At 35.7% G+C, this 24,741-nt stretch overlaps 1 protein-coding gene across 2 annotated transcripts; it reads right to left on the minus strand.

Moving 5' to 3' along the window:
- Nucleotides 1-690: 690 nt before the first annotated feature.
- LOC123551933 (uncharacterized) lies at nt 691-24,740 on the minus strand. Of its 2 annotated transcripts, none has more exons than XM_045341240.2 (9): nt 24,637-24,740; nt 19,379-20,971; nt 16,859-16,944; nt 15,934-16,068; nt 12,722-12,955; nt 10,562-10,730; nt 7,051-7,195; nt 6,088-6,207; nt 691-5,057 (listed from the first exon to the last, which is right to left on the minus strand). In XM_045341240.2, the coding sequence occupies exons 2-9, from the start codon at nt 20,943-20,945 to the stop codon at nt 4,706-4,708; spliced, it is 2,808 nt and encodes a 935-aa protein (XP_045197175.2). In that variant the 5' UTR covers nt 20,946-20,971; nt 24,637-24,740; the 3' UTR covers nt 691-4,705. The 2 variants fall into 2 exon arrangements, with proteins under 2 accessions (XP_045197175.2, XP_045197176.2); XM_045341241.2 differs by having other exon boundaries at nt 24,630-24,738.
- Nucleotide 24,741: the final 1 nt, after the last annotated feature.

Consider the following 24,741-nt stretch of genomic DNA (forward strand, 5'->3'; position numbering starts at 1 on the left):
AACTTCTACGTTGATGATTGTTTGAAGTCTGTCCCATCTGAGAAGGAAGCAGTGAACCTTGTAGCAGATTTACAGTCTCTGATGCGTTTGGGTGGTTTCCGACTCACAAAATGGATAAGTAACAGTCGGACGGTACTCAACACGATTCCGGATTCCGAACGTGCACCGACGGTTGTTAGTCTCGACCCTGGGGACGTACTATCCTGTGACTGTGCATTGGGCGTCAACTGGAATGTTAACGACGATACTATTACATTTACTAGTTTTAACAAGCGATGTTAAATAACAAATTTATTTAAGAATCAACATTTAAATGATTCTTACACTAGATGTACATGCTGTACCTTAAGCCTTTAATTCTATACTAGATGTACATGCTGGACCTTAAGCCTTTAATTCTATACTAGATGTACATGCTGGACCTTAAGCCTTTAATTCTATACTAGATGTACATGCTGTACCTTAAGCCTTTAATTCTACACTAGATGTACATGCTCATCCTTACACTCTTTAATCTTCTCTAGACATGGATGCTCAGCCTTATGCCCTTCTACTCTAGATGGATGTGTTTGATATCATGTCTTTTTATTCTTCTCTAGATGTTTGTATAAATACAACCTGTTGCTTTTTTTTTGCAACAAGATAATTGTATCAGATGACGGCTTACCAAAAAACTTTTAACTAACAACATAGACTTTAGAAAAGTTTTATTTCCTTTTAAACATTCTGTAACAATATGGCAAAATCATCTATCAATACAATTTACAAATCATGATTAAGTAAGAAATGATTTAAATATTATATTTGGTGAAAGAATCCTAGTTTCAAGTAATGCCATTATTCCAGAAAGCAATATGTTCCAATACACTGATGCCATGAAAGTAAAAACAGAACAATGGAAGGAAAAATAACAATCTCCTGCTGAATATACGTAATATATTTTAGTATGCTTAATTCAAGGTGCTATAGAAATCATCCTTATACTTCTGTCAATTTTTTTTAAAACAAATTACCTACTTTCTATTCTTTCTTCATATCTGTACATTTAAGCACTCAATACACGAACTTTAACTTTTTGTCTTACAGTTAAAGGAATAAGCATAGATGAACTTCAAGAAACTGCAGGATTCAAGGTTATAAAATTAAATACGAACACCAGTCTCAATTGTCCAGCTTCTGACTGGTTGTTTCTGGGCCCATTTTTTAAACTGACCAATGACAAACATGCATTTTGAGACTTGGCTCCAATCTCACTTCAAACCAAGGACTGATACACTAAAGTGCTGTGTAAAAAACAACAACAACAAGCAAATTGTATTATAATGAAGATTAGATAAGAGACATGATCATACCAGAATTCCATGGTAACATCTATTTAAGGAGCAACAATTTTATTTAAGACTTCTCCATTCCATCAAGATACAGACAAAAAATTATAAAATTGTATATGGAAATAATATCTAAATGAGTGTTATCTTCAAGCCTATGTCATATTTACGGGATACAAGTATATTAAGTACAGTATCTAGCAAAAACAAAATGAATGCACCAATTTTTGTATTTCTGTACAATCAATCTTGGCTTAAGTAGCTAAATTAAAAGAAAGACACACTGCATCACACACTAAAATAAGTAAAGCCTTGGTGTCTACACTGCACTGGTATTGCTTTACATATGTTATACAAGCATGTTTATTCTTGTTTACACACAGTGTTTTCAATGTGGGTAACACAAAATGTCTCTGTAGTATATTTAAGTTTGATACAAAATAAAAATCTATGCTTTTTTTACTCTTTTATAACAATAAACTGTAGAGAAAGTACTTAACATTAAAATAAAACTCATATGGAATACTGAAATTCTAGGAAAGAGTGTTAGATGGTTGACAGTTCTTTTCGAGTTTCTACAATTTGCATTCAGCTATCATCACATATAAGTCTTTGTTTTTGTGTTTTGTAACAACATAAATGTTAAATAATATCATGAAAATTCTGAACAGGTTTTGACAAGACACCATACAGATTTAATTATTCTCAAAGATAATATAAATCACAGCAATTCAGTAGAGTAATTTAAATCAATTTGCTGTGACGGATATATGCTGTGATAGGTCAGCACTCTTGTTCTGATTAGATATTTAAGGTATCGTATGACTTGCTGCAACCTCTATCAAGAGTGATAACAGTGTGTCCTGTTTTACGAAAACAGGCAATAATAATGCAAATTTGCAGTCTGAAAATGGTAGGTTATAATGAGTTTATAATGAAATGAATGGAAGATTATATAATCAAGGAATAAAGTGTTTATCATTAATAATTATGTAATATAGGAAAAGTGTTTCATAATTACGTAAATGTTACATAATGCAATGTGTAGAATAATGAATGCCCAAAGAAGCGTATCAACAAAAACAAATAATTTACTATAATACATCAATCAGTCAATCAAATACAGGCAAATCCTCTCAATTTATTTCTTAGAGTTCTTGAAACATACCTCTGGTACGACTGTCACTGACGGAAAAATACATTTTGATGTCTAAGTCTAAATTTCAGACTTAAAACCTGGAACACAGGCCCAAAGATACTATTCTTCCATTTATATAAAATCAGTTCACCAATGGCTGAAAATTACAGTAAATTACAGACAGACTCTAATGTAACAATCAAAATATTGTCAAGGTAACTATTAGACTTAGATGTAACATTCACAATATTGTAAAGATGACTATCAAGCTTGAACGTTACATTCACAATACTATTAAGGTAACTATCAAACACACATATTACATTCACAGTATTGTGGAGATAACTATCAAACTCAAATGTAACATTTACAATACAGCAGACATTGTATTTGGAGACCATACATGGGACAGTAAAAAAAGTGGTCTCTGAATAGAACGGTCTAACAGATTTTTCTAACTTCAGAATACCGGGGTAAGTAACATGCTGAACTCATGATATACCATGCACACAAAACTATAAATGAGCCATGCCATGAGAAAACCAACATAGTGGCTGTGCGACCAGCATGGATCCAGACCAGCCTGCGCATCCGTGCAGTCTGGTCAGGATCCATGCTGTTCGCTAACAGTTTCTCCAATTCCAATAGGCTTTAAAAGCGAACAGCATAGAGCCTGACCAGACTGCGCGGATGCGCAGGCTGGTCTGGATCCATGCTGGTCGCAAACCCACTATGTTGGTTTTCTCATGGCACGGCTCAAATATTGTTTAAAATTTGTTTTGATATGGATAAATACTTTTCCCAATTAACTGACTGTTAAAAATGTTGATTTGCTTGACTGTTAGAAAGATTAATTACATACAAGTGATTATGTGAAAATCCACCTGTTAAGTAGACAGCTTCGAAAAATTTGTATACGGTTGTTTAACCTTTAGCCTGCTAAATTTCTAAAATGGACTGGTCCATCATTCAATTTGAGCAGTACCATTTATTATTCGAAGGGCTGTTCAATGAAAATTTATTGACTGAATAGTGAACAGTGCAGACCATGATCAGCCCGCACGAGGTGATCTTGGTCTGCACTGGTCGCAAAGGTAAACTCGCCTGCCGCCAGCAGGCTAAAGGTTAATAGATACTTATGCAGATAATTTTACCTGCTAGGGCCGGTTTCAAGTAGTGACTGGTCGCATAATGAAAAAGTTGTTTGATGTGATGTATTTATATCATAAAAATGTTTAAGTGGCCATTTAATAGAAAAGTCATTTAATACAGGTGGTTGCATGTACTATGTTGACTATAATGTCAAGGTAACTAACAAACACAACTGTAACATTCAAATATTTTTGAGGTAACTATCAAATGTGATTGTAATATTCACAATATTGTCAAGATAACTATTTCTACATACTGTAAAATTAGATATTCGAACAAGGAATCTATTTTGCTGTTTCAGGAAAATAAATACGAAACTGTTATCCAAATTATAAACAGTCTTGGGGGCTTCACAAGCTGGTCATATATCACAGATTTGCTGCCATGCAAACTAACTTGTTTTAAATACAGCAACATTTTAACCTTAAAGAATCATCTAATTTTACAGTAAAACTAAACATGTTTTCTAACATAGAGAACTGTTACTGTTTTCATAGTGAAAAGTCTTTCCTACAATTACAAATTTTTCAATGATTTTCATTTCTGATTTTATCAAAAGACTACAAAAAAAATATCACAAAAGATATAAAAAATTCATGCAAATGAAAAAAGTCATAAACTACATATGAAACAAAAATTCTACATTCCAAAAAAAAAAACCATATACATGTAATACTACACAGATCAGTACACAAAAATGTTTGGTTTTATCAATCTAAGAGCAGTGTCAATTTAGAACATGGCCCCTTAATTCATGACCAGTCATACCGTGAAGTATTTAATTTCACCAGACAAGACCACTCACATTTTTATGGCCTTTCATCTGGTAGTATAAAACTACTCATTGTGAAGGGCTGAATTAAAATAACTGCTATGCTTGGTTAAAGAAAGATGTAGCAAGATGCCTGGAGCACTACAATTTTCATCATTTCAATTATCTTTCAGAATATCTGACATATCAGGACAACAGAGTCAATGGTGATATGCAAAAGTACCATTAACCCATAGTTCTTAAATGTAAATGCCAATATTTAAACTAAGACAGACAAATATCTATTACATGTATAAATTTTGAAAAAAGAAAGGTTCATTGTTGAGTGGACATCTGTCTCTGTACATGCATTATCTGTCGGTGTGCCTGGATCTCAGCTTGTGACAAGGGCTGGGCATCCACATTCATCTGCTGGATAGGTGGCTGTAAACTTGGCTGGCCCCGCCTTCTTGCTAGGGCAATCCTTGGTGACATCATCAACACAGGTGTCATCTGACCTTGACTGACCTTGAACTCTGTGTCAGCCAGTCTCTTGGCTGCCTGTAGCTGTAACTGGGGGTGAGTATGTGTGGGTTTCGAGGAAGGGGTTGGTTCTTTTTTCTCCTCCTTATCATCATCTATATCTGGGACAACTTGCAATGTTCCTACAGGAGCTGACATTGCTCTCCTGAAAAATGAACTGTCACAGTTAATATATACACCAAAATTATCAAAGGATTACAATAAAGTTATTTTTTTAACATAATGCATAAGAAAAGTACTTGGTTTAATGCTTATATATAGTGCATGAAATGTAATGGCCCAATACATAATAAATGATTTCATTTCACATGATATTCAAGAATATATAACTGCAGCATCTTAATGATTCAACAATAAAATAAGTGCAATGAGAGTTTGGCATCAGTCAAATTTTCTAGAATGATAAGTCAGCACAAAAAAAACTGATCCTTAACCCTTAGCCTGCTAAATTTCTAAAATGGACTGGTCCAACATTCAATTTGGGCAATACCATTTATTATTCAAAGGGGTGTTTACTGAAAATTTACTGACTGAAGAGCGAACAGTGCAGACCATGAACATCTGTGCAGGCTCATCTTGGTCTGCACTGGTTGCAAAGAAGGCAGAATCACTTGCCCCCAGCAGGCTAAAGGTTAATCATGATTACTTTGGTATTTTGCTTATTTTCAATATACAGCCCAGGACTGATCAGTTTTTTTTTTTTATAGTTTTGTAAAATGAAAATATCTGAAATGAAAAGAAAAGCTACTCTGTCAATGGAATGGATGTATTACAACTGATCAATCTTATTTTTTTTGGCAATGTAATTACATTGGAACTCCTAAACAAACTTTATTGCTGATAGTGCCATTAACCATTTAACCCTTATCATGCTGGGCACGACTGATTCTGCCTTTGTGACCAGTGTAGATCATGATCAGCCTGCACATCCGTGCAGTCAAATCATATCTGCCCTGTTCGCCATTCAGTCAGTAACTTTTTAGAAAGCAACTCTTTGAACAGTTAATAGTACTGTTCAAATTGAAAGATGGACAAGTTCATTATAGAAATTTAGCAGGATAAGGGTTAAGTCATGATTCACTGTAAATCAGTCCATTCATTTACTATCCATTAACCAATAGTAAGACAAAACATTATAATACAAGCAAGAAATGAAATATAACACTATACAGTACCAAGTAGCTATAATGGAGGTAAGGGAGTCGAGGACTTGTGATGCTGTCAGACGATGGTACGGGTTCATCAGCAACAACTTCTTCACAACCGACTTGGTGTTCTCTGACACTCTCATGTCACTGTAAAAAAATAACACTAATATACAAGAAAATGGGAAGTGGAATCAAAGGTGTGGCAATGTAACAATAAGATTTAGTACTTTTTACAGTCAATGTCAACTTAATATACAAATTCTATACTGTCTGTAACTTTGAATCACTGAGCTAAATAGAAGTTAGTAGAGACTATTTGTCAATGGAACCTCTTCTTAGGTGGCAAATGAGACAGGCTTATAGGTCTATTATATGAAAGTAATTTAAACAGGACTGTTGTCCAGCAATAGAAGACCGCTACCAGATGATCATGAACAGTTGTAATAAAATATGTAAACTTTGTGCTGCCATAGCAACCACATTTCTTGGTAAAGCTGCTTAATAAAAGGAGGTGCATGTTGTTAATATTTCCCTGTAACTATGTTACATTCACTATGTACCATATTTTAAGAAGACTATATCATGTACTTCTAAAGGTATCGCAGGATCAGCTGTTTGTGACCGATAGACAGAAAAACAGACAAATAAAATAACATGTATAGTCTTCTGCCTACTGTCTATAAACCTAGTTCTATTAAAGAAACCTACTGCTCTTTCTAAGTTAATGCAGGATCCACTTTTTCTCTGTCTTTTTTTTTAACTATTTGTGGCAACCATTTTAAATATAGTAACAATATCAACAGATGAGCTTATTCTCTAAATTGCTCCTTTACCTATGTACCTATGATAATTGAAAAATATCTTGTAGTTCTTAAGTTATTGCAAGATCCACATTTTTTTGGTCAGTAAGTCCCCTCGGGTAACATACTGGTATGGGACTTACAGGTAATACTGTATATAACTGCCTATAATGCTGAGGCTTTTACTTACTTTGGTATTTTAAAGTCAGCAGCTTTTATCTTTCTGAATAGTTCCTGTGGTACACTATCATAGAACGGAAACTGCCCATACAACATAGTGAACAGAACAACACCTAATGCCCACATATCACTTGGTTTACCTAAATATGGAGAACCTGAAAATAATGAAGGATATACATTATAAGGCTGAAATGATATTTTCAAAATGAATATATACTGCAATGAAGAAAGGACTGAAATCTGTGTCTAAAAAAAGAAAATATAATAGCGTTAAAGTCCATCCTCTAATTCACCCGGGATAAAGAAATACAAACTTTTTTTTATTGAAAAAGGAAGAAACAGAAAAAGAAATTCTCAAAACTATAGGACTTTATGAATTTTTCTAAAAAATATAGGATCTTTTTCTGAAACATACACCTTCTAAAAACAATAATCTTTCTCAAAAATCTGGGAATACATGAATTACCCCCCCCCCCCCCCACCACTCCTCTCTTTCCCACCCCACAAAAAATACAGGAGTTTTTCTCAAAAATGTATGAATCACCAGAAAATTTTCTCCAGATTATATGAAAATTTTGACAATTCTGTTTAAACCTACAATAATTAGTTGACAGATTATAACGATAGCCTAGAGTCATATCTTTCAAATCCCATGAACAAGGAATTAGGCAATAGTTTCCACAAGTAAAATTTAATGGAATAATGGAAATAAACACTAAGCATAGGCTTGAAGGAATGCTCTCTACAATTCATGTAACATTGTTAAACTTATATCCCAAAACATTAATAGAAAACTAGAGCTATCACTAAAGGTGATGAATGTACCCCCCGCATGCACTGACACAGTACACTGCAATTTGACGTACACAAGATTGCATAATTATGTGGACTGTATGTATATAGACTGTATGTATACAGTATAGCAACAAAAAACAAAGTCCCATAACAATACAGAATATTTATCTAAAAGAACGTAACATGCACCATGCACAACTAGGGTTGGTATCACTTGTGTGAAGTTTCATTAAATTGTGTGCAAGGGTTTGGTAGATTAGGCACGCACAAGATTGCATATGCAGACTGTATGTACATAGTATGTTAACAAGAAACAAAGTCCCATAACTCTGCAATTTTTGTCGCTGAAAGAACCTAACATGCCCCATGCACAACTACTGTTGTTACTGATCACTTATGTTAAGTTTCATTAAATTGTGTCAAGGGGATGAGGAGAGATGCTGCGCACAAGATTGTGTCTATGTATATAGTATAGTAACAAAAAAACAAAGTCCCATAACTCTGCAAAAAAAAATTCTGAAAGAACCTAACATGCCCCATGCACAACTGCTGTTGTTACTGATCACTTGTGTGAAGTTTCATTAAATTGTGTCAAGGGGATGAGGAGAGATGCTGCGCACAAGATTGTGTCTATGTATATAGTATAGTAACAAAAAAACAAAGTCCCATAACTCTGCAAAAAAAATTTCTGAAAGAACCTAACATGCCCCATGCACAACTACTGTTGTTACTGATCACTTGTGTGAAGTTTCATTAAATTGTGTCAAGGGGATGTGGAGAGATGCTGCGCACAAGATTGTGTCTATGTATATAGTATAGTAACAAAAAAACAAAGTCCTATAACTCTGCAAATTATTTTTCTAAAAGAACCTAACATGCCCCATGCACAACTACTGTTGTTACTGATCACTTGTGTGAAGTTTCATTAAATTGTGTCAAGGGGATGAGGAGAGATGGTTCGCACAAGATTGTGTCTATGTATATAGTATAGTAACAAAAAAACAAAGTCCCATAACTCTGCAAATTTTTTTTCTAAAAGAACCTAACATGCCCCATGCACAACTGCTGTTGTTACTGATCACTTGTGTGAAGTTTCATTAAATTCTGTCAAGGGGATAAGGAGAGATGGTGTGCACAGGATTGCGTCTACGGACAGACGGACAGACAGACAACCTGAAAGCAGTATACCCCCCCTTTCAACTTTGTTGTCGGGGGGTACAATAATAGATGTGGATGTAAAATATTTGTCCCTTCTTTCTTTGAATAGTCAAGAATGATGCCTTACCACTGATATAAGCCAAACTCACCATTGAGTACACCAGGACTGATATATGCTGAACTTACCGCTGAGAACATCAGAACTGATATATGCCTAACTTAACACTGAGTACATCAGAACTGATATATGCAGAACTTACCACTGAGTACATCAGGACTGATATATGTAGAACTTACCACTGAGTACATCAGGACTGATATATGCAGAACTTACTACTGAGTACATCAGGACTGATATATACTGATATATGCAGAACTTACCACTGAGTACACCAGGACTGATATATGCTGAACTTACCACTGAGTATATCAGGACTGATATATGTAGAACTTACCACTGAGTACATCAGGACTGATATATGCAGAACTTACCACTGAGTACATCAGGACTGATATATACTGATATATGCAGAACTTACCACTGAGTACACCAGGACTGATATATGCAGAACTTACCACTGAGTACACCAGGACTGATATATGCAGAACTTACCACTGAGTACACCAGGACTGATATATGCAGAATTTACCACTGAGTACATCAGGACTGATATAGGCAGAACTTACCACTGAGTACACCAGGACTGATATATACTGATATATGCAGAACTTACCACTGAGTACACCAGGACTGATATATGCTGAACTTACCACTGAGTATATCAGGACTGATATATGTAGAACTTACCACTGAGTACATCAGGACTGATATATGCAGAACTTACCACTGAGTACATCAGGACTGATATATACTGATATATGCAGAACTTACCACTGAGTACACCAGGACTGATATATGCAGAACTTACCACTGAGTACACCAGGACTGATATATGCAGAATTTACCACTGAGTACATCAGGACTGATATAGGCAGAACTTACCACTGAGTACACCAGGACTGATATATGCAGAATTTACCACTGAGTACACCAGGACTGATATATGCAGAACTTACCACTGAGTATATCAGGACTGATATATGTAGAACTTACCACTGAGTACATCAGGACTGATATATGCAGAACTTACCACTGAGTACATCAGGACTGATATATACTGATATATGCAGAACTTACCACTGAGTACACCAGGACTGATATATGCAGAACTTACCACTGAGTACACCAGGACTGATATATGCAGAATTTACCACTGAGTACATCAGGACTGATATAGGCAGAACTTACCACTGAGTACACCAGGACTGATATATGCAGAATTTACCACTGAGTACACCAGGACTGATATATGCAGAACTTACCACTGAGTACACCAGGACTGATATATGCAGAACTTACCACTGAGTACATCAGGACTGATATATGCAGAACTTACCACAGAGTACATCAAGACTGATATATGCAGAATTTACCACTGAGTACACCAGGACTGAGATATGCTGAACTTACCACTAAGTATATTAGAACTGATATATACTGAACTTACCACTGAGTACATCAGGACTGATATATGCAGGGCTTCCTCTCTGGTCTAAAAGTAAATCATTCTCACTGACCAAATGTTTGCCGAGACAGAAGTTGGTAATTGTGATTCTACGACTGCGCTTATTTAAGACCATGTTACCCAACTTCAGATCTCTGTGTACTATATTTTTCTGTAAAATACAAATTCATAAGTAAGACGGTGATCACCAAACAAATGTAATAGTGATCTTTGTTCTGTAGTATTTCATCAGTGCAGAGGCATATGTTAGAAGTGCTATGGCTTAAAAGAAGCCTTAATGAAATGCAGTATCAAAATTTTATTTACCAGAAATTGTAACTAAATGTTGTATGCACAAATTATTGAAACAGAAACCACTAATACAAGCCAAGATCATGGAAACAAAATCAGTAATCTAGTTGAAATAGTATATTAACCATTCATCTAATGTCTAAATCTAAATCTAAAGTATATTTAACTTCAGTTTTCCAAAATTTACATTGAAATTACTTAGTAGCTGTAAAATCAGTATCATTTTTTTCGGACTACTTTTCAAAGACTTCGTAAATTTGTAAGCAAATAAAATTCAATCCCTACAGATAAAATACCCCTTTTACTTAATAGAAATCCATAAATTCCTTCTTGAAAAAAAGTTGTTTTCACTGAAAAAATGTAATTTCTTGCCCATGAAAATATTTAACACAATCCACAGAATTGACAAAACTAGAATGTGTCTGTAGGACATAGGGTGTGCCCTCCACCAGTACCTTTGTCACAAATAAGGGGAAATAATTCAAATGTTTGCAGTCTTAATTGGGTATAGCCTCAACAAACATTTTATGAAAAGGATTCATTATTCTAGGCCATATACTTTTTGAGGTATGAGCATCACAAACAAAAAATCTACTATTATGGCTATTTCAAGGGCTGTAACTCTGTAATAAGCTCTAAGATTCTCAAGAAGAATGCCAAGTGTGCAAGGTCACACCATGATAAAGACTCAAGTAAGGTTTCATGAATTTACATCAAATACTTTTTGAGCTTGGCACATAATTAGATGAAATGTGCATTTTTTTTTACTATTTCAGGGGCCATAACTCTGAAAATAGGGGACAGACCAAAATGAAACATAGGAGATGCGCAAGTTCATATCATGATTAAGACTTATGCAAGGTTTCATAAATCTATATCAAATACTTTTTGAGCTAGGCGTGTCACAGGGTGAAAATGTGCATTTTTGACTATTTCAGGGGCCATAACTCTGAAAATAGGGGACAGACCAAAATGAAACATAGGAGATGCGCAAGTTCATATCATGATTAAGACTTATGCAAGGTTTCATGAATCTATATCAAATACTTTTTGAGCTAGGCGTGTCACAGGGTGAAAATGTGCATTTTTGACTATTTCAGGGGCCGTAACTCTGAAAATTTGGGGCAGAGTCAACAAAAAAATAGGAGGTGTGCAAGTTCATATCATGATAAAGACTCATGCAAGATTTAATCAATCTATATGAAATACTTTTTGAGCTAGGCATGTCACAAGGTGAAAATGTGCATTTTTTACTATTTCAGGGGCCATAACTCTAAAAATAGGTGATGGACCCAAATGAAAAATAGGAGGTGTGCAAGTTCATATCATGATTAAGACTCATGCAAGGTTTCATGAATCTATATCAAATACTTTTTGAGCTAGGCGTGTCACAAGGTGAAAATGTGCATTTTTTACTATTTCAGGGGCCATAACTCTGAAAATAGGGGGCGGAGCCAGACATAAAATAGAAAGTGGGCAAGTTCCTATTACCATAAACACTCATGCAAAGTTTCATCAATTTATATGAAACACTTTCTGAGCTAGGCGTGTCACAAGGTGAAAATGTGCATTTTTTACTATTTCAGGGGCCATAACTCTGAAAATAGGGAGGGGATCCAGATGAAAAATAGAAGGTGCGCAAGTTCATATCATGATAAAGACTCATGCAAGGTTTCATGAATTTATATCAAATACTTTTTGAGCTAGGTACGTCACGAACTTCGGACGGACAAACAAGAGCAAATCTATATGCCCCCACCACTCATGGGAGGGGGTTGGGGCATAAAAATCGAGCAAAATAGCTATATTTTATACTCTGTTACATGTACCAGAATAGAGCTATACTGATACCTTATGTAAGCATTCAACAACTCGCACAATATCAAAGAAGATAACAATGGCTTCTTTCTCGGACAGTTTTTTCTCCTTGATGACGTAGTGTTGAAGGTTGATTAGATCGCTGTTTTGATCACTGAAGTTATGTGGAATCAAACAGTCGAGGACCAGACACAGTCTCTTCCTCCGTCCACCCGTGTACTCTGGTTTGTTACCTGATTCTGTCTCCCTCTCCTCCCATGCTTCATCCTACAGTATTAAAATACAGCTCAACTACATGGCGTTCAATAACAGATACCTATATTTTTTTGTTAATTTTCTAAGGAGCATTACATTTTACAAAAGGGGGGCTTTATTGCGGCCATTAATTTTTTTTATTTTCTTACATTTTTTCCAGCAAATAAAAACGATAAATCAAACTTCCAGTGAATGAATAATAACAAATACCGCACAACCATAGTGCTGGTATTCACTGAAGACATAAAGTTACTCACAAAGAAAGGAAGTTTTTTTAGTTGTTTTTTATTGGAGTGGGTTGGCATTTATACAGGGGAATTGTCAGTTAGGAAATAGATGGTATATACATGTCAGTGCTTCAATAATTTTGGAGGCCATAAAAAAGTAATACTAAAATTAATATCCATTCAATTAGGAAGGCTTTTAAGTTACAAACAGATGAAGCAGCTATTCAGATAGATGTCAGACTAATATCGTGGTTAGAGAAACAATACTTTCTATATTGCACATGAACTTACACAGTTCAAGCCATAAAGGGAAGAAATTAAAAACAATGGATTCATCAATTTAATATGTTAATCAATATTAAAATCTTTGACTATTTAGTATTATGTGAGAAAATGGGTATCAACAAAAGGGTTTCACAAGAAATTGACATATTACATGTTCCTAACAACACCAAAAAACAAGAGAGTCATGATGACCCTGAATCGCTCACCTGAGTTATATGAGTCACATGTTTAAAATGGCACACTAATGCTAATTTATTAGAAAGTAGGTCACATTCATGGTCACTAAAAGTCCGTTTAAAGATCGATGTGCAAAACTGTACATGTCATCCAAATTTCAAGGCTGTATCTTTAAAAAGCAAGAAAGTAGGTCAGTAGGTCAAGGTCACAGTCAAGTGACCCCAAATCGCTTGTGGTCATCAGGTAATTATAATTAAACAGTCTAGGAAATATGATCTGATAATTTTTAAGTATTTTCACCCCAGGGGCATAATTTGAACAATCTTGTTAGAAATCCACTAGGCAATGCTACATATCAAATATCAAAGGCCTACGCCTCGAACTTTCAGACAAGAAGATTTTTTTTCTCTATATATAAGTCTAAGTTAAATTTGGGAACCCAGGGCTTGAGCGAGGGAGCGACTTGAGCGAAATAGTCACTTTGTTGCTCCCCACTTCGCTCTAATCTCACATCAAAGCGAAATTCAAGTCGCCAGATTTTTTTGTCCACACTCCTCCAGTTATCCGCTATCGGCCTGTTGACACTTGACTGGAATACACGATGGCACTACTTCAGATTACGGAAAAGTGCGAAGATGACACTTGTTTTGTAAACTGACTGTTGATAAACAAAGCAGTAGGGATTTATATTACATAAGTTTTGACCTTTAGAAAGTATCTTACCGTGACTAGCTCCAGTAAATTCCTTAAATCCACTTAATTTTACTCGTATTTTTCAAAACCCCAATTTTATCACTGACACTTTCTGTGACTAAAATAATGTAACTGAAATTTACGCAAATTTTTGACATCTGCCATCAGAAACTGGGTTAAACCTGTTTGACAACTGTTTCTTTTAATGTGTGCCGACACCAGCATATCAAAGAGTCACCAGCAGATCAAAGAATGTATTCCGTGTGATGTCATAGTGATGTCACTGCTTCCTATTGACATGTATTTAAAGTGACTGACTTTTGAGTGCAAAGCACTGGGAGCTTGATTTATCTTTTGCTGATATGGAATTAACTTTTTTTAATTGTATTCATATTTAAAGGGTTTTCTTGGTTTGTGCAATCATTGCAAGAGTGAAAAAAAACTTAAATTTGCAGTTCTTAAAATCACATTAGATTCAGAAGGTTTAAAATGATAAGAAAACAGAATCACTGACATTTTCAGTGAATTTGTTATTTACTTAAAAATAGTTACGTTATATTAAGCATATTTAGTTCCTTTTTCAACTTGCATGTCATGGTGCTAAAATCTCGCCACTTCTCCCTAAAATCTCGCCACTTCTCCCTAATCTTAGCTGAGGGAGAAGTGACTTCTCCCTAAAATCTTAGTCTAGCTTAAGCCCTGGGAACCCCAGGGCTTGGCCTCTATTAACCCCAGGAGCATAATTTGAACAATTTTAGTAGAGGACCACAAGGCAATGCAACATACCAAAAAATATCAAAAGCCTAGGCTTGCAGTTTAAGGCAAGAAGCTTTTTAAAGTTTTTTCCTTTATAAGTCTATGTAAAGCTTGAGACCCCCCGGGGCTGGGCCTCTTTTCACCCCAGGGTTATAATTTGAACAATTTTGGTAGAGGACCACAAGGCAATGCTACAAACCAAATATCAAAGGCCTAGGTCTTGTGGTTTTAGGCAAAAAGATTTTTAAAGTATTTTCCTATATAAGTCTATGTAAAACTTGTGACCCCCCAGGACGGGGCCTCTTTTCACCCCAGGGACAAAATTTGAACAATCTTCATAGAGGACCATTAGATGATGTCACATGCCAAATATCAAGACTCTATGCCTTGTGGTTTTGGACAAGAAGATTTTCTGTTTGGTTGCCATGGCAACCAGAGTTCTGCAATGAATTTAATTCTTTGAATAATTTTGAAAGGGGGCCACCCAAAGATTATTCCTGTGAAGTTTGGTGTAATTCTGCCCAGTGGTTTTCAAGAAGAAGATTTTTTTAAAGTTGTTGACGGACGCATGACGCACACCGCACGACGGACTACGGACACCGAGCGGTCACAAAAGCTCACCATGAGCCTTTGGCTCAGGTGAGCTAAAAAGTGACAGCCGCATAACAAACAAAGGCATTATGACCAATTCATATAATCATTTCAAAAAACAGCTGAGAAATATATATAGTTTCTTATATTTTTATAAAATGGTGTTTGACTGAAGAGTAAATTACATAACCCAAGAAAGTTTTGACACAGCTGTACTGACAGAAAAGAAGACCGGAATTCATAAATTGATCCCTATAGTACCTTGAAAAGACCATGATGATGTACGACGCCATCTTGATGACGGAGAAGACAAAGTAGACTGTACTCTGTGTGAATCAACATTTTACCCTGCCGATCATCTTGTCTTTCACGTCCTCCGTTCTCTAATGTCAATATCTGAAATTCAAACACCTTCACTTTAACCTTTACCCTGCTAAATTTCTAAAAAGGATTGCTCCATCATTCAATTTGGGCAGTACCACTTGTTTATTAAAGGGGCGTTCTCTGAAAATTTACTGACTGAAAAGCGAAACAGTGCAGACCATGATCTTGCCTACACTGGTCTCAAAGGCAGAATTACTTGCCGCCACCAGGCTAAAGGTTAACAGGTCTGCTCCATCTTTACAATTATTGCAACCACAAATTTATACTGTAATTTACAGTTATTAGTTTTTATGACAATTTATAATTCGTATAGTTCAAAGGGACTGACCTCAAGATTGTAAGATGATGACAACAAAAAAAGAGAAAATTTAAAGACATCAGGAAATTATTGCTATATTACTTAAGAAGGCTTTGAATCTTAATGGCAGTCTGGCAATGGCAAATTATATGTCATGGAAAAACACGCTTTATTTTTCTATTTAATATTGAAAAGCTTTTTTGACTGGTTATCAAAGGTAAACTGCCTTGCTTATAAAACACTTATAAAGCTTTATATAAACGGTTGTGAAGTACAAATTCCCCTATGGTGTATTATTAAGATGGCAAGATTTTATTCCAAAGGCAACCCAGGTTCGATTCCCGACTCAAACATTTTTTTTCTTGATTTAGCATTTTTACAACAGTTTAGAAACAAATATTTATGTTCTAATGTTCATACAATGACCAAACTTCAATTTTAAACATTAATAATTTTTAGCCAGTCCAGTCCTTTTACAATCAACTTCAAAGGTTACATTACTACCTTGAGTGTATAAAAATTGTCTGTTCCTTCTTTCCTGGCTAAACACTGCACAATACTTTTCACTGGGGATGTACCAATTCTTGGTCCTATGAAAACAGAAATAATGTGAGTAAAATGAAACTGTGCCATATATTTGGTATTACAACAATTTTTCAACATTATGATGTTGATATTGTATTAGGTATAGACACCGATTGTCTTTAGTACGTAAAGGGAAGAAGTTTCGATGTTTCAGCAAAAATGCTAAGACATGTAAGCAATAAAAAGAATCTTACATTGGTGCCTTTCCACAATTAATTATTAACACTTTCAATAAAAATGATGAAATCGTCAACAACCGCGTATTTTATTTAAGTTGTTTAAAACTTTAATAATCTGAATATGAAATGAAACTCTTGTAAGATCCTCTTTTTATGACAACAACTAGTCTGCGCATAAAATGTTCAACACGGATCTGTATACAAACTTGTATAAATTCACAATTATACTTTATAGTATCATTTTCTTCCAGAAGTCAAAAGTAAATAAGAGCTCGTAGAATACGAAATGCCCCCCCTTGATGCATTCAGTAGAATATGAAATGCCCTCCTTGATGCATTCAGTAATTGCTGGGTCAATGTGACCTTGACCTTTGACCTCAAAATCAATAGGGGTCATCTGCTGCTCATTATTAACCTCCCTATCAACTTTCATGATCCTATGCCCAAGCGTTCTCAAATTATCGTCAGGAAATGATTTAATTGTCTCGGGTCACTGTGACCTTGACCAACCTCCTTATCAATTTTCATGGTCCTAGGCCCAAGCGTTCTGAGTTATCATCTGGAAACTGTTTAACTGTTCTGGGTCACTGTGACCTTGACCTTTGACCTACTGACCTCAAAATCAATAAAGGTCATCTGCTGATCATGATCAACTTCCCTACCAAGTTTTGTGATCCTAGGCCCAAGCCTTCTCAAGTTATCGTTAAGAAACGGTTCAACTGTTCCGGGTCACTGTGACCTTGACCTTTGACCTACTGACCTCGAAATCAATAGGGGTCATCTGCTGCTCATGACTAACCTCCCTATCAACTTTCATGATTGTAGGCCCAAGCATTCTTGAGTTATCATCTGGAAACCATTTATCTGTTCCGGGTCACTAACAGGGATCATCCTACAAGGCGATTTAAGCGATATCGTCGCTTTAAAGTCGGCCACTTCACCTAATTATCGCCTCTGGGCGAAATCCGAATCGCCGAGTTTTTCAGCGAGTTATTATCTGTTTTCTTAAAGTTGTAAAACTTGATGCATATTCTAGATTAAATAATCGATAAATCCATAGTCAACCCCGCCTACTCGCCTGTCAAACTTCAGCCAATCGTCGTGTTTATATCCCACAGTGTCAATCAATAATATTGTAAGCCGCTGCCATTCTGAAAATTTTCAATCGGCATGTAAAAAGCCGATAAACTTAACGAGAGCATTTATGCAACAATTGTATATTATTCTTTCATTTTATTAAAGATTACTTCAAAAATTATTTCAATTACCATGATTAAGGTCAATTTCTGTAAATGAATTGCTCGGGTACTATGGATAAAAAATGATTTCGCGGACGTCAGAACTGCCGTACAAAATATTGTAAAAGGATCGCCATTATCTACGAGTTTGGTATTACTTTCGAAAAAATCAATAAATAAATAAATTAAATGCATAAATCTGAACAAGTTGATGCAAAAATCAGGCATTATAAAAGCACGAGAATCGAAACATGAATAAAAACTTTCAAAGGGTTTTGATCGTGCACCTGTTAAATTTACGAGTTTCGGACATGTAAATTTCTGATAAAAATTTAAAGGCGACTTTTTCATAGCTAAGTTTATACTTTATTTAGAAATTCATGAAAATGATAATGCAAGAATCAATTTCCTTAAATAATTACTGTTCATAAGTTACAGCTAGACCCATAGAAAGTGGATATATATATAGGCGGATATATATATAGGCAGGAAACTGAATGCTATGCCGATTCTTCTCCTTAAATTCCTCAACTTCTCCCTAAATTCTGTGGAGGGAGAAGTCACTTCTCCCTAAAATTTTGACCTAGGATGATCCCTGACTGTGACCTTGACCTTTGACCTACTGAACTCAAAATCAATAGGGGTCATCTGTTGGTTATGACCAACATCCGTATCAACTTTCATGATCCTAAGCCCAAGCATTCTTCAGTTACATACAGACCGATCGACCGACATCTGCAAAACAATATACCCCTCCTTCTTCGAAGAATAAAATAATATACTGCATAATGTATGGTATATATATTATGGTGAAATGCATGATCTTCCTATCTCCAATGACATGAACATTCCAAAATTCAATACCATAGAACAACATTAAGAATTTGAGTTTGCCATTACCTGCTTACATGAAACACTTCATCAAAATCAGATGAGAAGTACTAAACAAATTAATTATAGCACTTTATAAATATCAGATATAACTGAGAACTCATATAACAAATATATTACAATGTATTTACCAAGCAAATAGGGTCCAGCTCTTTTTATACCGCCATGAGGTGGTGGCTTAAGGTCGTCCTTGCTGGAGCCTGGCTTCTGATCTGAGGAAACGGGTCTATTTGTTTGTGAAAGAGAGCCAGAACCATTTTCAGGAACAATCTTCGCCAATGCGGCATATGCCGAAGATGTGCTGGATAACGCATTTTTGAGAGTTTCCTCCCTTGAAAGACTTGAACAGGTAGCTGTTGCACTAGAGGAAGATTTAGAAGAATTATTCACCACTGCTGATAACCTTTCTAAAGCACTTATATTACTTTTCTTCTTCGGGTCAAAGTTTGTTCTACCGTTTGTTTGAGACGTTGACTTTGTTTCTGTTGCACCATACTGCTGAGATCTCACACTGACAGGGTCTACAACAGTATTTAACAGTCTCGGTGACGAGAAAGGGAAAGGTTGAACATTGTCTGTCCGTGCACAGTGGTTCTCAGAACGAATTGATGTGAATCCATGGTTTTCTTGAGCACTTGGTGATCTGCTAAACAGTTGATCTAAGTACACACTGTCTGGATCTATGTAGTCTGAAGTTGTAAATGGGAATGAGGTTGCTCCATCTGTAAATAATGGACTAGCTATAGGACTACCCATATACAGGGGATCATACAGAGGGAATTGCGGCACTAGCGGACCCTGTATCAGATCTGATGTACTGTCTTTTAATGAACTTACACTGAACAATGTTTGAGCTCTATTTAACACATTCAAAGGAGGTGCTGAGGATATGTCTGCTGTTGACACGGATGAAGAAACAATTTGGTGTGCAATGTTTGTAGAATATGGCACAGAAAACGGTTTTGGTCTAGATGAAGACTTGGAGTCAATGCTGCTTTTGACTGTTGATGCTTGTGGTAGGGCAGATGCTTTCACAAATGATTTGTTTGTGGTGGGAACACTATTGTGTAAATGGCTTACTGGTGTTAGGTTACTAGACTGTTGAAAAGCTGTAGCTGGAATCGCACTGTTTGGTTTACCAGCACTATTTGGTACTGATCTAGGTCTCAGTGCTGTGAAATCTGTTGGTTTTTCAGCACTTATTGGTTTTGATCTAGGTCTCTGTGTGGGGAAATCTGCTGGTTCATCGGCACTAACTGGTTTTGATCTGGGTCTCAGTGCTGTAAAATCTGTTTTGTCAGCACTAATTGGTTTCGATCTAGGTCTCAGTGCAGTGAAGTCTGTTGGTTTTGATACTGAATTATGTGTAAAACTTGGTTCAGCATTTATCAAAGGATGATGAAAGTGAATTATTCCATGTCCAACAATGTCCTGATTAGACGCTGCAGCTATTCTTGCAACTCTTCTATGTATACCATTAGTCTGATTTACTAGCTGACTTCTCTGTAAGGATTTTGTTCTCTCCAGTGACTGGGCGCCATGTTCTCTGTAGCCAGTGTTTTGTCTATCTGGTCCCTCTTTCCTACTGTTTACCCTGGCATCGCAGTTGTCATCTTGTCTCACTTGTGAATTTATATCTAGCCTGGCATGTTTTGCTCCATTTCTCTCAACTTCATTTTTTGCCGAGTTTCTCTTCATTTAAATGTAACACAAGAACATTTTACCTGAAAAGGAAACAGTAATTTGTAAAGTTTTACATATTTTTTTTTTTACAAACATCTAACTTTAACATGGAACTGCTCTGCCACTTATATACAATTTGGTAATTATCACTCAATGTTGTCAAACCAAACTGATTGGGGTAAGGTAAAATTGATTTCAATTGTTCTTAAAATAGTGTCACTCAAAAGCTCCACAGAGCCACAGGACTTGTGTTCACTGTTTCACAAGGCAACAGCAAATAAAATTTTCCTTTACCAGGTCATAGATTTCACCTGGATTGAGAGATGTTCTCTTGATCTAAACACTGTCTCTCATTTGAAAGACAAAATGTCTCAAATTAGCATAAGCAATGAAAATAATTGAAACTGAAAGAATTATTAAAACACTCATTTTAGAATGTGCAAATTTATTTCATAGCTAGAAAATTATCTTTCTTTCATCAAACTTTCAAAATCCAAATTATTTGGAAATTTTAAGCATTATAGTTCTTAAGAAAACATTATGAAAAAGTGTTTCTTTTAAAATTTATTTGAAATAACAAATTGTTTCAATAAATTAATAATGTAACTGTAATGAAATGATTGTTTCAATTAAGATTTCATAGTTTTTCAACACTTTTAGCGAAATCCAGTGCAGGGTTCTCACTAGCAATTTTAAGTTGCAGTCCTGGGACTCCCAAAGCTGTAAAAGTTGCTTTCTTAAGTAGTCCGTCTGACAGACTTAAGCGTTATAGACTTAAGCATTTCGTCAAAACTTTGGCCTCTTTTGTACAGACAAGTCAAGTGATATTCAGTGACAATACTTCACCTAAACAATGCTCAGGTTTCAATAGGTAAAAGGTAATACTTTATTATACATTTATTAACAACACTGCATTAAAAAATTTGGTCTTTTCTGGAATACAATAATGCACACTGTGACAGTACATTTCATCTCCTTTTTGCATGTCACTATTGATCTCAGAGTCTGAGGATTAGCTTGCATTGTTTTTATTTCTTTTTACCCCTATATTAAACAATGTCTGCTGACCCGGCATTGTTACAAAAGGCGAAACTAAAAGGTAAAGGTCTTGTTTATTATAATGTCACCCCTATTAAAAGGGCCAGCCCATTTGGCTTATGAGACACCTTTATTGTGCGTACCAATTACCTCCCAACTCCTACCACTGTGTCAGGCAGCAGGTGGACAGAAGCCAATAACCATTCATTTAACTAGCTCGCGGCTCACGAACTGGCCTTTTCGGAACAAGTCCCATGACAAACATCCCCCGGACGAATACTCCCCATGGGGCTCGAACCTTTGACCTCCCGTTCCTGAGGTAGACGCCTTAACCACTGGGCCACGGTGAAACTAAGTGTAATATTGCAGAGAAATAATCACGGTTAGACCATATCAACAGCATCTTAAAATTACTTGAAGAATTATAATTAAGACTAATTATAACTTTTTCTAAAATGTTCTTTAATTCTGCCACGTTATTACTCAGTAATATTAGTATGTGAGAAAACAAACGAAATTACTTCGAACACTTTATAAACTATCAGTTTTTAATCTGTGATTGACACCTATGCAAACACCAGGCAATCACATGTAACACATGCCGTCATGTCTCTGGATGTAATTAATGCAATGGCATACCTGCCAAGTCTGATGCTTGAATCGTGATTCTCACGAATTCAAGGTCTGATCACGATTTAACGAATTTGGAGCATTTTCTCACGCTTTCTAAAAAAATCAGACAAAAAAAATTGTGGACCACTTATTTTCTCTAATTTGCCATTTGGCATCGTTATTTTAAGACAGGATGAGACAACAATAAACAGAAAACACGTCAAGTGTCATTTTTAATGTACTGATTACGTAACAGATCTGCCGAAACTGGTTCTGGCCGGTTTTGCTTTAACCGAAGCTTCCCTAGAAAGATTGTACCAATCAAATTGATCTGTTAATTTCCGAATGACTACGAGCCAATTACGTAAATCATCGATATTGACCGACTGGTTACTATTTAAGCTATTCGTGGACATTGCATTGTCGGAAAAGTATTAGAACCATTCGTGCACTTGACCTTGACCGACACTAAAAAAACATGAAGATGCCAAAAAAAAAAAAAAAGAATTATTCATCAAATAAAACAACGCGTGGGAACTAGAATTTCCTTGACTTAGAATTAAAAGCAAACAATGGACCTAGTTTTGCTTTCTGCAAGCTATGCAGGAAGTAAGTTGTATGCACAACCGTTTTTCCGGTGCAGGTTCAAACCGAAAGAACATTTCAAATCGAAAGTAGAATATGTAGATCAGTGAGACGTTTTGTTTGTATTAAACATTTAGGTCCTTAGACATCACGGCTGTAATAAAAACTCAAAACAGTTTTACTGACAAAATCAGTTATAAAATTAGCATTATCAATTTTGTTCGTTTTTTAGAAAAATAAAGTTTCTTGTAGATCTATCATGAAATAAAAAAAACGCAAAAAGTCAGGTCACGTGTTTTCCATATAGACTGTGTTAAAGCAAGGCAAAAAAGAGTGGACATGGAATTCATATTAATGATCTCAGAAAGCACCTGAATGCATATTTTCATATATACTTGAAAAAAAAATTCTTTCGGGGGGAGATGGAAAGACCCCTCCTGCCCCCACCTCCATTTGTCGCGCGCCACGACTCGCACAAATCTCATTCATTCATATTTTGGAAACTTGACAGGTATGCAATGGGCAAAACTGACTAGCTATAAGCGACTATTGATGACAAAGGAGTAACTCTGCCCACTTTGCTCAGATCTCAACTTGACAAGTAAAACCTTGTGTATATGCCAGTGTTTGAAAACAATATAATTACAGAGTTAAAGTTTGCATCCCACTGCAGAAACTTATGCATCCAGTGATTCCCAATCTTCTAAATAAATGCGTATACCGGGACTGATTCGGCATTTTCGAGAACCCTGTAAATCCAGTCTTTCCTTTGAAAGGCAGTGTTTAGATCGAGAGAACGTCTCTTAATCCAGGTGAAGTCTGGGACCTGTTTACTTTTCCCTTATAGGGGATGAAAATCCCCGAGACGGTAACGTCCGTATATAGATATTCGTCTTTGCTGTTTGCATATACTGAGGCAATTTTTTCGATGTTTTCCGGTTCCGGTTTATGTAAAATCCGCTGACTGGTTGTCTTTATGAACATCCGAGCACCCCGAATCAGTCATAGAAACTCGTAAACCGCGCTAACATGATTATTTTACTTCTTTTTCGTAATGAAAACTGTACATGCAACTGAAAAACACTTTTAAAACAGTAAGGAAGTGTAAAGACCGTCAAGTTTCTGCGTGGAGTGCAAACAAACAAAACAAAATTCTAAAAGCTAGTGCGAGAACGCTGAATGACGTCCGTAAATTTTGCAAAGTATGATATTCGCTGTAAGAGGTATGATGACACTAAATGTAAACTACAGTTTAGAGCAAAGTTTCACTTTCTTGAGCGTTGAATATTTCTTTCTAAGCGGATATATAAAAGATAAATCCCCAATGCTAGGCGGTGCCTTAATTCATATTAATTTTAAACAGTAAAAATGAGGACTAGTTGACTGGGGAAGTCCTTCACTTTAATCACTATATTTATTTTTTAAGTAAAATATATAAAGAAAATAGAATATTTCTGAAATTACAATTTACATTTAAAGCGACCTGCATCACGAAGCAACAAATATTTTATCGTAACTTCTTTGACAGCTGTGTTGACGGAAGTTGCAGAAATGTTTTTATTGCGCATGTGTGATA

This window comes from Mercenaria mercenaria, chromosome 4 (assembly GCF_021730395.1).
Source record: "Mercenaria mercenaria strain notata chromosome 4, MADL_Memer_1, whole genome shotgun sequence".
Classification (NCBI taxonomy): domain Eukaryota; kingdom Metazoa; phylum Mollusca; class Bivalvia; order Venerida; family Veneridae; genus Mercenaria; species Mercenaria mercenaria.